Source organism: Nerophis lumbriciformis, linkage group LG20 (assembly GCF_033978685.3).
Source record: "Nerophis lumbriciformis linkage group LG20, RoL_Nlum_v2.1, whole genome shotgun sequence".
In the NCBI taxonomy this organism is placed as follows: Eukaryota; Metazoa; Chordata; class Actinopteri; order Syngnathiformes; family Syngnathidae; genus Nerophis; species Nerophis lumbriciformis.
In genome coordinates, this window is record NC_084567.2 from 7,073,301 (window position 1) to 7,090,026 (window position 16,726).

Below are 16,726 nucleotides of genomic sequence, written 5' to 3' on the forward strand. Positions count from 1 at the left end.
AGGTGGGACACCGGCCGGTAGTTTACCATGAGGTCAGGATCGAGGTTAGGTCTTTTGAGCAGAGGATGAATAACCACTTTTTTGAATGCTTGGGGAACAGTGCCAGAGGAAAGTGATACGTTTATAATATTTAGCACTGATGGACCTAATATTACAAACAGCTCCTTGATAAGATTCTCAGGAAGTGGGTCAAGTAAACATGTTTGTTTTATCCCATAACAATTCCTCCATTTCATCAAAAAGAAAGATACTATTTTGGAGGGCAAAATCCTTCGTACATACATTCGTATCTGTGTTAATATAACCCAGTTGCAGCGGGGACGCGTTGTCTTTAATCTCCTTTCTAATGAGTTCGATTTTCTTATTAACGAAATTCATAAAGTCGTCTGCCGAGTGGGTGGAGCTACTGACAGGAGTCATTTGTTGGGTTAGCGATGCTACTGTACTGAACACATATTTAGTATAATTTTTATTTAGGCGGATGAGATTGGAGCAGTAATTGGCTTTAGCTAAGGTAAGCATGTGTTTATAAGTTAGTAAACTATCACTCTATGCTTGATGGAAAACCTCAAGTTTAGTCGCACACCATTTGCGTTCCAGCTTTCTACATGATAGTTTAAGAGCTCTAGTTTCTTCTGTAAACCATGGGGTACACCTTTTTAGGGGCCTTTTTTAGCTTTAGCGGTGCTATACTATCAATGGTGTCGCGCAGGGCATCGTCAAAGTTGTTAGTGAGGTTATCGATAGAGCCCACATAATTTGGGAATGGCGCCATTACCGAAGGCTGTAGGCAAGCAAAAGTCATAGTTGTGACATTATTAATTTTGCGCCTGCTAAAGCAGTGGTTGTTATTAGCTTGTTGACAATGAGTCAGAACTTAGAATTTTATATGGTAATGATCGGACATTTCTTTAGTGTACGGGAGTATCATAACTTGGGAGGTGGTGACACCGCGGACAAGGACTCCATCTATCGTATTACCATTGTGATGCGTGGGTTGATTTATTATTTGTGTAAGACCACAGCTATCAATTATTGTCTGGAGCGCCACACACGGAGGGTCTGGTGGGGTATTCAAATGGATATTAAAATCCCCCATTATAATTATATTATCTGCGTGCATCACTAGATCAGCGACAAACTCAGAAAATGTACTGATAAAGTGCGAATAGGGCCCAGGGAGGCGGTAGATAACAGCTAGGTAGAGAGGTAGCGGCATGACAGACCCCATAGTAAGCACCTAAAACGATTTATATTTTTTACTTACCGTATTTTCCGCACTATAAGGCGCACCTAAAAACCACAATTTTTCTCAAAAGCTGACAGTGCGCCTAATAACCCGGTGCGCTTTATTACGATTCATTTTCATAAAGTTTCGGTCTCGCAACTTCGGTAAACAGCCGCCATCTTTTTTCCCGGTAGAACAGGAAGCGCTTCTTCTTCTACGCAAGCAACCGCCAAGGAAAGCACCCGCCCCCATAGAACAGGAAGCGCTTCACCCGCCCCCATAGAACAGGAAGCGCTTCACCCGCCCCCGGAAGAAGAAGAAAAAACGCGCGGATATCACCGTACGTTTCATTTCCTGTTTACATCTGTAAAGACCACAAAATGGCTCCTACTAAACGATCCGGTTCATAAAAAGACGCAATCTCTCCATCCGCACACGGATTACTACCGTATTTCACAGCAACTGAACCGCACTGTGGAACGGGAGCACGTACGGTGAATATTCGCTCCACAGGGAATGAGAAGTCATCCTTCACTGTGGTTCTAGCTTGCCATGCTAACTTCCACCCATCCAAAAGAGACCTTTCCAGCCGGCGTCATCATAAAAGCTAACTCGAAGGGATGGATGGATGAAGAAAAGATGAGCGAGTGGTTAAGGGAAGTTTACGCGAAGAGGCCGGGTGGCTTTTTTCACACAGCTCCGAAGGCGAACACACCTTCACTAAGACGGGCAGACAGCCTCGGACGACATACGCCAACATTTGCCAGTGGATCGTAAATGCTTGGGCAGATATTTCGGTCACAACTGTGGTCCGAGCTTTCCGGAAGGCAGGATTCACAGAACAACAGCGACACTGACTCCCGATGACTTCTACGAGACGGAACCGGCCATTTTGGATCCCACGCTTGCGCAACTTTTCAATTCGGACACCGAAGACGAAGAATTCGAAGGATTTACGAATGAAGAATAACTTCAGAAGGTGAGCGCTATGTTTATTTTGTGTGTTGTGACATTAACGTTCGAGCAACATTATGTTACTATTGCTCTACACCATTTTGAATTTTACTATGTTTGTGATTGCACATTTGCGTACATTTTGGGACAGAGTTGTTAGAACGCTGGTTTTCAATATATTATTAAAGTTTGACTGAACTATCTGACTGTTTTTTTGACATTCACTTTAGCGCAGCGTTTTTTTGACATTCACTTTAGCGCAGCGTAGGCGCGGCTTTTAGTCCGGGGCGGCTTATTGGTGGACAAAATTATGAAATATGTAATTCATAGAAGGTGCGGCTAATAATCCGGTGCGCCTTATAGTGCGGAAAATACGGTAGGTTAGGGGTAAGGTTAAGGTTTTCATTGTATATTAGTGGAACTCCTCCACCCCTTTTAAGGGGACGGGCAATATAAGCATTCGTATAGTTAGGAGGAGATGCCTCGTTAAGGGGGAAAAATTCATATAACCGGATTATAAGTAGAGAAACAAAAAAAACAGAAACAGAGACTAAAATAAACATTTAAGACACAATGAACACATAAATCAAAAGTAATCAGCGGTAAAGAGGTGAGTTTTAAGCTGTTCTCTAAAAGAGTCCAGAGTGGTGGCGGACTTGATATTCAGAGGGAGCTTATTCTATAGCCTACGTGCCATCACTGAGAAAGCACGGTCTCCCTTTGTCACTAGGTTTGACCGTGGGACCTTCAGGGTCATCTGGTTGTCAGATCTATGGCAACGACCAAGCCTGGAGCTGGTAGGTTGGTCCAGGTGATCTTTGATGTAAGCTGGGGCGAGACCATTGAGCGCTTTGAATACATTTGTGAGGATCTTAAATTTCACTATGCGCTTCACTGGGAGCCAGGAGAGGATGGGAGAAATGTGTTCCCTCATTTGTGTGCCTGTCACCAGCCTGGCAGCTGCATTTTGTACTAGCTGCATGCTATGGATGGTCTTGTCGGTGACCCCAGCATAGAGGGCATTGCAATAGTCCAGTCTGGAGAAGATGAGCATCAACACGACCCTCCGTAGGTCACTGGAGGAGAGGAAAGACTTGATCTTGGCTATTGTGTGCAGTTGGAAAAAACAGGATTTCACCACAGATTTCACTTGCTTGTCAAACTTGAGGTCTGGGTCGAATATGACCCCAAGGTTTTTGACGTGGGGTTATTCAAGAGTGACCAAACTTCCCAAATCCTTTCTGATCTGACTGACCGAGGTGGAGTTGCCGAACAGAAGAATTTCACTCTTGGTGTCATTGAGCTGCAGGAAGCTTTGTGACATCCACTCCTTTATGTCCCGCAAGCAGTCTTTCAAAAGGTCCAGCCCAGAGTGAGCGTCTGTCTTGAGTGGAAGATAGATTTCAGTATCGTCAGCCTAGCGGTGAAAGGAAATTTTATGGCGATGAATGACTTGGCAAGGGGGAGCATGTAGATGGAGAACAGGATGGGACCCAGTATTGAGCCCTGAGGGACCCCACAGGTGAGGTTGGCACAGTGGGAGGAATGGTTGGCTATGTTCACAGAGAAGGTTCTGTTGTTGAGGTAGGACGTAAACCAGGACAGGGCTGTGTTAGTAATGCAGACCCCATGTTGGAGGCGGTCCAGGAGATCAGTATGGTCTATAGTATAGAACGCTGCACTCAGGTCCAGGACAACCAGTGCAGCACATTTCCCAAAGTCAGTGATGAGGAGAAGGTCGTTTAACACCTTCAAGAGGGCGGACTCAGTGCTGTGGCCGGCCCTAAATCCGGCCTGAACTTTCTCCAGTATGTTGTTGTGTTGGAGATAGGGCTGCAGCTGGCTGAGGACGGCCTTTTCTAACAGTTTAGACAGAAATGGTAATTTTGAGATGGGTCTGTGGTTGCTGGGGTGAGTGAGATCTAGGTTGGCTTTCCTAAGAAGGGGTTGGACCACTGCTTGTTTTAGGCATGATGGGACGATAACTGTGGCCAAGGAGCAGTTGATGATGGACAGGATGTGGGGACCTACTGCATCAAAAACCTCCTTAAGGTGGAGGGCAGGGACGGGATCCTGAGTGGATGTGGCTGGTCTCAAGGCGACGGCCATCTTAGAGAGGGATGAAAGGGAGATGGAGCTGAACATGGAGAAAGTGGATGAGCATCTCAGAGTAACAGCTAAGTCCCAGGTGCAAGGTGGGATGTTACTGCTGATGGTGTTTACTTTATCTGAGAAAAACAACAGAAACTCATCACACTTTGTAGGCGATGCATCCTGGATAACAGTGGTGGGAGGGCAAACAACAGAATTGATGATTCTGAATAGAATTCTGGAGTTTGGAGCATTGGCAATGAGACTGGCAAAGAACTTGTCTCTCTCAGCTTTAACCACCCTGTGGTAGCTCTTCTGTCTGTCCCTCAGTATCTCAAGAGAGACCTGCAGGCCATCTTTCTTCCACCTCCGCTACGCTTGTCTCCATGCTCTCCTCTCTGCTCTGGTGGTCTCGTTGAGCCAACCCATAGTCTTGGTTTTGGGCTTTTTCAGCTGGAGAGGGGAAATCGTGTCTATGCTTGTTTTGTGTAGTGCGCTTTAAATAATTAGAATAATATATTATTGATATGATGGGAATTTTCAGTTTGTTTGCTTGGTGCTCCGATAGATTGAACATTATTTGCCACCTCAGTAGAATGCATGTTCACATCTGGTACAGTCACTACAGAAAAAAACATTGCGAGTTATGTATAAATCTACGTGAAATGCTATGTGTGCAGGAATTTTCCAGCCTGGCGCTGGTTAGTTCTAGCTTAACTGACTCCTTACTCGGTCTAACAGACACTGTAATTGCCTGTGTCCGAGCTTGCTCTAGTGTAGTTAGTCAAGTGTGACTTAACCAGTAATCTATGTTTCTAGATAGAGTGATGGCGCATTCCCGGTTAGGGTGAAGGCCGTCCCTCATCAGCAAGCCCGGTTTCCCCTAGAAAGACGGACAATTATCAATGAACGTTCTCTACAAAAACTAGCCAGCCACTTGTTAAGCGAGACTAATCTGCTATACCTCTCATCATTGCCTCTCGCAGGCAGGAGGCCAGAGACAAGTACTCGATGCCTGGACATCTTTCTAGCGAGATTACAAGTCCTAGCTGTGTTCCTCTTTGTAATCTCTGACTGGCCCATCCTAGTGTCATTGGAGCCAACGTGTACAACTATGTTTGCGGAGCTATAGTGGTGAAATTGGCCTGTCGTACAAGTTTACTCGGCCTGCTGCGAGTTAGCTCCCTAAGATTAGCTTCAATGTCAGGTGCTCTGACCCTGGGAATACACTTAATTATGGCTGGTTTGCTAAGCTGTTTGTTTCGGGTGATGGAGACCCCTATGACTAAGGGTGCCCGGTAGCCTGGGGTGTAGGACTAGCTAAAGGGCTAAATCTGTTATGTGTCTCAACCGGTTCACCTTTGCTTGTAGGCCGCTTAGGGCTGCTACAAACTGGGCTAGTCAGCTCGCTACAGCTAATGCTAGTGTCCGCTGCGTCTAAAGTTACAAAATTACTCTGCTCTAGTTGGCGGACAAGGTCCTCTAGTAGGGCCAACCTATCCATGAGAATGGTGCACGAAGAGCAGGGAGCCATACTCACGTTTCTTTCACCGAGTCGAGTTCTTGATGTCTTCGGTGGTTGCAACGTGTGGCAGCAGGTTCCTACAGACCGTCGCCGCGCTCAAGCTTACAGCACCTGGTATTCCCAGGCGGTCTCCCATCCAAGTACTAACCAGGCCCGACCCTGCTTAACTTCCGGGATCAGACGAGATCGGGCGTGCTCAAGGTAGTAATGCTGTAAGTCATTAGTTGACTGCTAATTGGGCAGTTTTAACTTCGCTAATATTTGGCATCCAACTAAGCAGCTGTGTGCGCGTCTAGTATCTACATGTGCACAGCAGGGTAGCTGGTTAACTTATGAGAGTAGTATGTGTGTTTGTGAGAATGTCAACGTGTTGTCTGAGTGACGTCAGTGAGTGAGCGAGCGAGTAAAGAGAGAGCAGCAGGACAGGTGTAACAACTACATTATACCTGTCACTATTTAAACTCCTTGTGCAGATCTGAATGCTTATTATTTAAATGTTGACCTAAGTCTGAAGCAAAGGTGGTAATACTAATCACCACATTTGGCAAGGCGTGTTTTAAAGCAGCTCTTGTGAGAGTAGCGTATGTGTGTGTGCACCTTTAAGAGTGGCAGTATGTGGGCTGAGTGACGTGAGTAAGTGAGGGGGCAAGTTAGGATAGAGAGAGTTAGAATGATCAGGAGTGTTAATAGCATGGTGGATGTCCGGTTGTGCCCTGTGGAAATAATAAATAAAGTGAGCACGTTGTAACTAATCAACGTCCTCGTCCTTCCGACCAAAGAGCGGAGCTTTATGGACCCAGTGTTACCCCCGACAAAACATGGGCCCTGGAGGGAACGTCTCCCCTGCGCTCCTCGACCACGGTCTGGGAGCCCACAAACAGGAAAGGTGTAAAGCAACCCTTGCAGAGCGGCGGCTCCCTGTTTAAAGTGTCACCTTTATTGTTAGTTTAGAAGCCCAAATACCTCCATATTGCACTTCACACACCCTCTTTATTAACCAGTAGAATTGTTGTTTGTTGCCTTTCTTCCTCTCCACCATGTTACTGCTTGTATGCACTTTGTGTGTGTGTTTTGAGAGCCTCGGCTCTGTAGTCATCGCCACAAAGCGGCATTCAGATGAAAGAACGGTACCGGTACTTTTCAAAGATGCTATAATACTGATTTCAATTGATTAGTACCACCATACTTTATTACTATCGGTATACTATACAACCCTACTACACACACATACAGTACATAGAAGAAAGTGTGTTTTTCTTGTTTGTGTCTTGCAGACGTCCAGCAGCTGATCGGTAATCCAGAAGAAGTTTCCCCTCAATTAGGGGGGAGCTCCACTTTGAAGCAGGAGACTCCACAACCACCCTGCATTAAAAAGGAAGAGGAGGAACTCTGCATCACTCAGGAGGGAGAGTGTCTTCTAGGACGAGAGGAAGCTGATTACACCAAGTTTCCACTGAGTATTCTCTCTGTGAAGACTGAAGATGATGAAGAGAAACCACAAGTGGACAACCTCTTAGCTCCACTATCAGATAGTGAGGCTGAAGACGAGGTTGAAGAACCTTTGAGCTGCGATAAAGACTGTGAAGGTGATATGAGGACTCACACTGACAACAAACACTCTGAATGCTCTTCAAAAAAGAGAGGTAAAACATGTTTGACCTGCTCGGTTTGTGCAAAAGGTTTTACTAAAAAGAGCCGTTTGACTCGACACATGAGAACACACACAGGTGAAAAACCATTCAATTGTTCAGTTTGTGGCAAACGCTTTTCTCGAAATTGTCTTTTGACTGAACACATGAGAATACACACAGGAGAAAAAACATTTAACTGTTCAATTTGTGGTGAAAACTATTCTTTTAAGAGCCATTTGAATCAACACATGAGAACACACACAGGTGAAAAAACATTTAATTGTTCAGTTTGTGGCAAAATCTTTAATCGAAATACCTATTTGATTCAACACATGAGAACACACACAGGTGAAAAACCATTTAGCTGTTCAGTTTGTGGCAAAAGCTTTACTCAAAATAGCCATGTGATTCAACACATGAGAACACACACAGGTGAAAAACCATTTAGTTGTTCAGTTTGTGACAAAAGCTTTACTATCCAGAGCAAATTGACTCAACACATGAGAACACACACTGGAGAAAAACCATATAATTGTACAGTTTGTGGCAAGACCTTTCCTTATAGCAGCTCTTTGTGTCAACACATGAGAACACACGCTGGAGAAAAAACATTTAGTTGTTCAGTGTGTTGTAAAAGGTTCCCACATAATGCAGACGCAGTAAAACACATGAGAACACACATGGGAAAATAAGAAATTAGCTGTTTAGTTTGTGGTATGTTGCTCATATGTGGCGACATCCACCCTAACGGTTCAATCCGGCCCGCGAGATGAGTTTGCGAAGTGTAAAATTCAGCTGCATTTTTTAATGAAAGAAACTGCTGTTCTAATTGTGTCCACTTGATTTCGCAATAGCAATTTTGTTAGGCAAGCAAATAGTTTATACCAAGGCAAGTAAGTATACGAAGCAAGAGGTACACGGTAAAGCGGGGCTGTGACTCTTCCCCCTCCACCCAACGTAAAACAGGAGTAAAATAAGCAATCAGTAACCCCACTTAAAATGCAGCATGAGACACTGCACACTGATATAGTTCTGTGAAAATGATTGTCTTCTGTGCAAATGTAAAGAAAGTGAACAGTGTGTGATTTACTGCAATACTGTCAGTCTTTGAACTTTTTATTTGTGCTTTGTTGAAATTGTTCACACATTGCACTGCTTTTATTTTTCTATCAATACACATTATGTCTAGAAGACAGGAAGTAACTCAACACTCTTGAATAGTTTCTACCTCAGTTTGTATGGTTTGTTGAGTTAGCACAGGATTAATATGTGGAAATGACAAATGAGGTAGTTGATACATAGAATAGTTTTTATTCATGCTTTATTTTGTTTGTTGTTCAATCCTAGATGTGTTGTGACTTAGATTTAATCTCAGTGTTTCTATTAAACTTCAAGTTCATTGTGTTCTTTAAGGTGTTTTTGAAAATGCACCATTTTTCCCCTCTAAATGTTCAACTAATTTGAAGTGTTTTGTCAAGATGATTATTTGTGATATGTACATTTTCAGAATGTGCTTGTTCTATTTTGGGCCAAAGTAAAATAAAGAAAACACTCTGAAGTTGTCGTAGTCGTATTTTTAAGTTATCATGCCATGATTTTAGCCGTCCCGCCCGCGTGGAAATAGATTTTCCTCCATGTGGCCCCTGAGCTAAAATGAGTTTGACACCCCTGCTGTAATCTGACTCATGTGAGCAGGTTACTGTATAAACACATTTTGTTATAAGTTATAAAAATGTGTTCAGTTCTCAGAGACACATCAATGTCAGGCTGACAATCGCTCTTCCGCTTTCTCCAAACACGAGAACAAAGCAGCTCCTACTGACTTGTGATTGGTCAGACCGTGCCCATCTTAATCACATGGCTAATTTCAATATAATAAATTGTGATGTAACACAATTGAATATCTTATATGCTCAGACAGTAATGTGTTTATATAAGTTTAGATTGTGTTATGATGTTTGTAATGGGGAAAGACGTTAATGCGTCTTGTTTTTATATTTGCATTTAAGATAGTCGACATTTAGCATAATCATACTTGCCAACCTTGAGACCTCCGAATTTGGGAGATGGGGGGGGGTTATATGTATTTTATTTTATATATATATATATACACACATATATATATATATATATATATATATATATATAAATAAATAAATAAAAGTAACACTTGAATTTCATTGAATTACAGCTATATATATATATATATATATATATATATATATATATATATATATATATATATATATATATATATATATATATGTGTGTGTGTGTGTGTATATATAATTACAAATACTTGAATTTCAGTGCATTCTAGCTATAAATATACTCCTCCCCCCTTAACTCCAAGGTTGGCAAGTATGAGGATTGGTCCTGGTGGAGATCTACACTCTTAGTTATTTTCTTCTTTATTCAGAGTAATGATTTGACTTTCTCAATGTTTTTAACTAAAACAACTAAGTGGGTTGACAGATATTTCTGTGTTTCTTGTAGTATTTAAAAATGTATGATTTTTCTTCTTCGATGTTTGCCCTTTTTCTGGTTTGAACAACAGCCATGGAAAAAGTCTGTGCACGTGCTTGTATATATATATTTTTTATTTTCAAAGTGTAGTTGTCCATTATTTGATGTTAGATACTTTTGACAACCGTTCTTTTAAAACAAGACTAAATTGCCTTTATTTTGAAAAACAACTGTTGTGGAGTAGGAAACGGAAGTTGTTGACTTCTAGCGCATGCGCAAATGTACTTCAAGTCAAGCAAAAAGACGAAGACCGCAGGCTATGGTTGTTCGGAGATTCTTTGAATTCACGATCTTAAAGTCATATAATTCACAGCAAATATAGCAACAAATATCTCAATTGGTATTTTCCAAAGCCACGAAACGTGCATTGAGTTTGGAGCGATATCTGAAGTGAAGATTGAAGACGTGATAGAAGATGGACGACTACTGCTATGCTAAGATGGCGACGTCCGCTAAAAGAGAACATGAAAGAGAATCAACTTCCAGCAAATCACCAACGGAGATAAAGACGAAAGATGAAGGTGAGTGAGTTGAAGTTTTGTCATTTGAAAACTATTTCAAGCCCTTAAAGACGAAATGAGCCGACCTTGTTGAAGAATGTAAAGAAAGAGCCGCCATGATTGTTAGCTTGAAGAAGGCAGTGGAGTTCACATCAGAGGAGATGAAAGAATGCAAAAGTCAAATGAAGAAAGTGGAAGAGCAAAACAAGCGCTTGTGTAAAGAAAATAATGATGTGAAAGAAGAGATGTTAAGAGAAGACTGGACCACATGTCTACATCAACGTGCAGAGGATTGGAGGTAATAAAGAACAAGAAAATAAAAAATGTATGCTTTGTTCAAACACTAATGGTAAAATAAGATAGCTGGTAGTGTTTTTGTTATACTGTAAAGTTCAAATATGAAAGACAATAAAAATAAGTCTAAATCTAATTTACAAACACCTGAGCCTCTTTAAATATTTGTATTATTTTGTAGTTCTTATTTTCTTGTTTTTCTAAAAAAAAAAGTTGTGTTGAATTCCTTTGGTGGTGTTTTAATAACAGATAGTTTATGTTAAAAATGTGCCTGAAATGAAACAAAGCCCCAAATTCGAAAAGACAACTTTCACGAGGGTGTGACACGAATATTCAAGAAACGGAATTCAGAAAAATGTAAACAGAAAACCTGAATTATATTAGTTTTTCATATTGCTATAGTCATTTTAATTTATTGTTACTATGATTTATATTTTACATGTTATTTATTTGTTACTAATGTATATCTGGTTGTTCTTTTAGATTTTATTTAAAATGGCGTTTTGGTGGTACTGTTTTTACGTTTTCAAATTAATAAATAATTCAGTTATTTATCGTGATTCCAAAATCCCTCAAAATAATCGTTATTATTATGTTTTGCCATAATTGTCCAGCCCTAGACGAGGTATTGGAAAGGACTACACGATAAACTATGTATCACGATACTTGAGTCACGATACAATAGTCTATTGTAATATTGTGACATGGAGTTTTACTGCCATTTTTACAAAGTCACTGAAAAATTTAAAAAACAACTTAAAATAGATGTATATATGTACATGAGATGCCAGTTATATTTTATTGGACAAACTTGTCAAAAACAAAGTAATTCCAATGATCATTGCAATTGTACAGAAAGTGGATCAAATATCTTGCTTTTAATATCTAAAAAAGTTCTCTACTTCTTAACTACAGAATTCTTTGAGATAGATATTATATTTTTTTGTTTTGCGATGTATTTCAAGATTGACTTTTTCCCCACTGTTAGTTTGTAGTATCCTAATGTCCATCACAGCAGATGTTTTCTACTTTCTGTGATTCTAGCTGAACTTTTCTGAGTCTATGACAAGTCATGTAAACATTGATCCATCATTCTGGCAAGGCACTAAATGAATGGCCATGAAACACTACACACTAGGGTTGTCCCCATACCAATAATTTAGTACCGGTACTAAATGTATAGATACTTTTCTAAATAAAGGGAACTGCGAAAAATGTCAATATTGGCTTTTATTTAACAGAACATCTTACACTACATTAAACACTCACAGTCAAAGAACAATTTTACGAGGTTAAAATATAAATTAAAAGGCATTAAACACATTGGGCTTCTCTTGTTGCACTTAAACAACAATTTTCCATATTACATATAGTCTGCTATAATCAAGGCTTAGATTAGAATAGAACATAAAGTTTTACTAACATTATAGAAAGTTATTCTTAATTTATGGTTGCCACTCCTGGTCTGTGCTTTAAGAAAAATACAATTATTAATTAAGTACTAAAAACAAAACTATGAATGCATGTACACAGATAAGCCATGTAGCAGGTAAAACACATTTATTAAAGACAAAACACAAATGGTAGGAATTTGTTACAAAATGTAGTCATTGGTGTGTTTGTGTGTGTGTGTGTGTGTGTGTGTGTGTGTGTGTGTGTGAGTGTGTGTGTGTGTGTGTGTGTGTGTGTGTGTGTGTGCGTGTGTTCAGGGTGAGTTGTTGTTGTGTCTATAGGCCGAGAGTCGCTCTGCAGGCAGTGCAAGCAAAGTTCAACTCCCAGGTGTTGTTGAGGAGGGAGGGAGGGTAGTCAGAGTGTCCCTCGCTGAGGTGTCCTTCGGGGATGTTTCCCAACAGCCTTTCTTCTGTTTTTGAGCAGCGTCAAGGCCATGCGAGGGAGTCAGATCGTAGATTAGGAATGTTGTTTTCCAAGCGAGCAGACATTTTCATGGCCTGTCTTCTCTTAGCGTCCATGCCAGCTCTCAATCCAATTTTTTCCAATCCAGCAAGTCTCTCTATGATGTGATCCATCTTGCCATTTAGTTCAGAAATCGCCACAGTCTGTGATCCCTCAGCTCGACCCATGCCTTCCATTGTGACGGACAGCTTTTGTAAGTGAGTGGGCAAGTAAGGAGAGGTAGTGGTAGCATGTGCAGGAGTTTTAATAGCATGGTGGATGTCCGGTTGTGTCCTGTGGAAATAATAAATAAAGTGAGCAAGTTGTAATTAATCGACGGCCTCGTCCTTCCGACCAAAGAGCGGAGCTTTATGGACCCAGTGTTACCCCCGACAAAACATGGGCCCTGGGGGGACTGTCTCCTCTGCGCTCCTCGACCACGGTCTGGGAGCCCACAAACAGGAAAGATGTAAAGCAACCCTTGCAGAACGGCGGCTCCCTGTTTAAAGTGTCACCTTTATTGTTAGTTTAGAAGCCCAAATACCTCCATATTGCACTTCACACACCCTCTTTATTAACCAGTAGAATTGTCCTTTGTTGCCTTTCTTCCTCTCCACCATGTTATTGCTTGTATGCACTTTGTGTGTGCGTTTTGACACACTCAACATCATGCGCCTCGGCTCTGTAGTCACCGCCGCACAGCGGCATTCAGATGAAAGAACGGTACCGGTACTTTTTAAAAAAGGTGCCATAGTTCTAATTTCAATTGATTAGTACCGCAATACTTTATTAGTAGCAGTATACTGTACAACCCTACTACACACACATACAGTACATAGAAGAAAGTGTGTTTTTGTTGTTTGTGTCTTGCAGACGTCCAGCAGCTGATCGGTAATCCAGAAGAAGTTTCCCCTCAGTTAGGGGGGAGCTCCACTTTGAAGCAGGAGACTCCACAACCACCCTGCATTAAAAAGGAAGAGGAGGAACTCTGCATCACTCAGGAGGGAGAGTGTCTTCTAGGACGAGAGGAAGCTGATTACACCAAGTTTCCACTGAGTATTCTCTCTGTGAAGACTGAAGATGATGAAGAGAAACTACAAGTAGACAACCTGTTAGCTCCACTATCAGATAGTGAGGCTGAAGACGAGGTTGAAGAACCTTTGAGCAGCGATAAAGACTGTGAAGGTGATATGAGGACTCACACTGACACCAAAAACTCTGAATGCTCTTCAAAGAAGAGAGGTAAAACATGTTTGAGCTGCTCAGTTTGTGCTGAAAGTTTTACTACAAAACCCAATTTGACTCGACACATGAGAACACACACAGGTGAAAAACCATTTAATTGTTCAGTTTGTTCTAAAAGCTTTTCTGTTAAGTGGTATTTGACTCAACACATGAGAACACACACAGGTGAAAAACCATTTAATTGTTCAGTTTGTAGCAAAAGCTTTTCTCAAAATAGCAATTTGACTAAACACATGAGAACACACACAGGTGAAAAAACATTTAAATGTTCAGTTTGTGGCAAAAGCTTTTCTCAAAGTAGCCATTTGACTCAACACATGAGAACACACACAGGTGAAAAAACATTTAAATGTTCAGTTTGTGGCAAAAGCTTTTCTCAAAATAGCTCTATGACTCAACACATGAGAAAACACACAGGTGAAGAACCATTTAATTGTTCAATTTGTGACAAAAGCTTTTCTCGAAATAGCTCTTTGACTCAACACATGAGAACACACACAGGTGAAAAAACATTTATTTGTTCATTTTGTGGTAAAAGCCTTTCTCTAAATTGCCGTTTGACTGAACACATGAAAACACACACAGGTGAAAAACCATTTAATTGTTCAGTTTGTGGCAAACGATTTTCTCAAAATAGCGATTTGACTCAACACATGAGAACACACACAGGTGAAAAACCATTTAATTGTTCCGTTTGTGGCGAAAGGTTTTCTCGAAATTGCCGTTTGACTCAACACATGAGAACACACACAGGTGAAAAACCATTTAACTGTTCGATTTGTGGTGAAAACTTTTCTATTAAGAACCGTTTGACTGAACACATGAGAACACACACAGGTGAAAAACCATTTAGTTGTTCAGTGTGCTGTCAAAGGTTCCCACATAATGCAGACGCAGTAAAACACATAAGAACACACAAGGCAAAATAACCAATTACCGTAGCTGTTTAGTTTGTGGTATGTTGCTTGTACTCTCCCAAGTGCGCCACGCCGTCCCCAGGTACACGGTAAAGCGGGGCTGTGACTCCTCCCCTTTCACCCAACGTAAAACAGTAGTAAAATAAGCAATCAGTAACCCCACTTAAAATGCAGCATGAGACACTGCACACTGATATAGTTCTGTGAAAATGATTGTCTTCTGTGCAAATGTAAAGAAAGTGAACAGTGTGTGATTTACTGCAATACTGTCAGTCTTTGAACTTTTTATTTGTGCTTTGTTGAAATTGTTCACACTTTGCACTGCTTTTATTTTTCTATCAATACACATTATGTCTAGAAGACAGGAAGTAACTCAACACTCTTGAATAGTTTCTACCTCAGTTTGTATGGTTTGTTGAGTTAGCACAGGATTAATATGTGGAAATGACAAATGAGGTAGTTGATACATAGAATAGTTTTTATTCATGCTTTATTTAGTTTGTTGTTCAACCCTAGATGGGTTGTGACTTAGATTTAACCTCAATGTTTCTATTAAACTTCAAGTTCATTGTATTCTTTAAGGTGTTTTTGAAAATGCACAATTTTTCCCCTCTAAATGTTCAACTGATTTGAGTTGTTTTGTCAAGAGGATTATTTGTGATATGTACATTTTCAGAATGGACTTGTTCTATTTTGGGCCAAAGTAAAATAAAGAAAACAATCTGAAGTTGTCGTAGTCGTATTTTTAAGTTATCATGCCATGATTTTACCCGTCCCGCCCGCGTGGAAATAGATTTTCCTCCATGTGGCCCCTGAGCTAAAATGAGTTTGACTCCCCTGCTGTAATGTGACTCATGTGAGCAGGTTACTGTGTAAACACATTTTGTTATAAGTTATAAAAATGTGTTCAGTTCTCAGAGACACATCAATGTCAGGCTGACAATCGCTCTTCCGCTTTCTCCAAACACGAGAACAAAGCAGCTCCTACTGACTTGTGATTGGTCAGACCGTGCCCATCTTAATCACTTGGCTAATTTCAATATAATAAATTGCGATGTGGGCAGCACGGTGGAACAAAGGTTAGTGCATATGCCTCACAATACGAACGTCCTGAGTAGTCCTGAGTTCAATCCCGGGCTTGGGATCTTTCTGTGTGGAGTTTGCATGTTTTCCCCGTGACTGCGTGGGTTCCCTCCGGGTACTCCGGCTTCCTCCCACCTCCAAAGACATGCACCTGGGGATAGGTTGATTGGCAACACTAAATGGTCCCTCGTGTGTGAATGTGAATGTTGTCTGTCTATCTGTGATGAGGTGGTGACTTGTCCAGGGTGTACTACCGTCTGAATGCAGCTGAGATAGGCTCCAGCACCCCCCGCGACCACAAAAGGGACAAGCGATAGAAAATGGATGGATGGATGGAAATTGTGATGTAACACAATTGAATATCTTATATGCTCAGACAGTAATGTGTTTATATAAGTTTGGATTGTGTTATGATGTTTGTAATGGGGAAAGACGTCAATTTGTTTTGTTTTCATATTTGCATTTAAGATAGTTGACATTTAGCATAATCATACTTGGGGGGTGGGGGGCGGGGTTTGGTGGTAGCGGGGGTGTATATTGTAGCCCGAAAGAGTTAGGGCTGCAAGGGATTCTGGGTATTTGTTCTGTTGTGTTTATGTTGTGTTACGGTGCGGATGTTCTCCGGAAATGTGTTTGTCATTCTTGTTTGGTGTGGGTTCACAGTGTGGCGCATATTTGTAACAGTGTTAAAGTTGTTTATATGGGTATGGCTCTTGATCAAGTATGACTGGCATTCACTTGTGTGTGTGTAAAAAAGACACATATATTATGTGACTGGGCCGGCACGCTGTTTGTATGGAGAAAAAGCGGACGCGACGACAGGATGTAGAGGACGCTAA

At 41.1% G+C, this 16,726-nt stretch overlaps 1 protein-coding gene and 1 non-coding gene across 2 annotated transcripts in view; one reads left to right on the forward strand and one right to left on the reverse strand.

Annotated features, from left to right (window-relative positions):
- Positions 1-16,726, forward strand: part of LOC133619341 (uncharacterized) — a 101,670-nt gene that overhangs the window by 16,807 nt on the left and 68,137 nt on the right. Inside the window, exon 2 of the mRNA XM_061980317.2 lies at positions 13,922-14,593. Within this exon, the coding sequence (XP_061836301.2) occupies positions 13,922-14,593 (672 nt within the window). The remainder of the gene's footprint in view (positions 1-13,921; positions 14,594-16,726) is intronic.
- On the reverse strand, positions 5,898-6,016 carry LOC133619892 (5S ribosomal RNA). The gene has a single exon (XR_009817473.1). It is a non-coding gene; the product is annotated as a 5S ribosomal RNA (ribosomal RNA).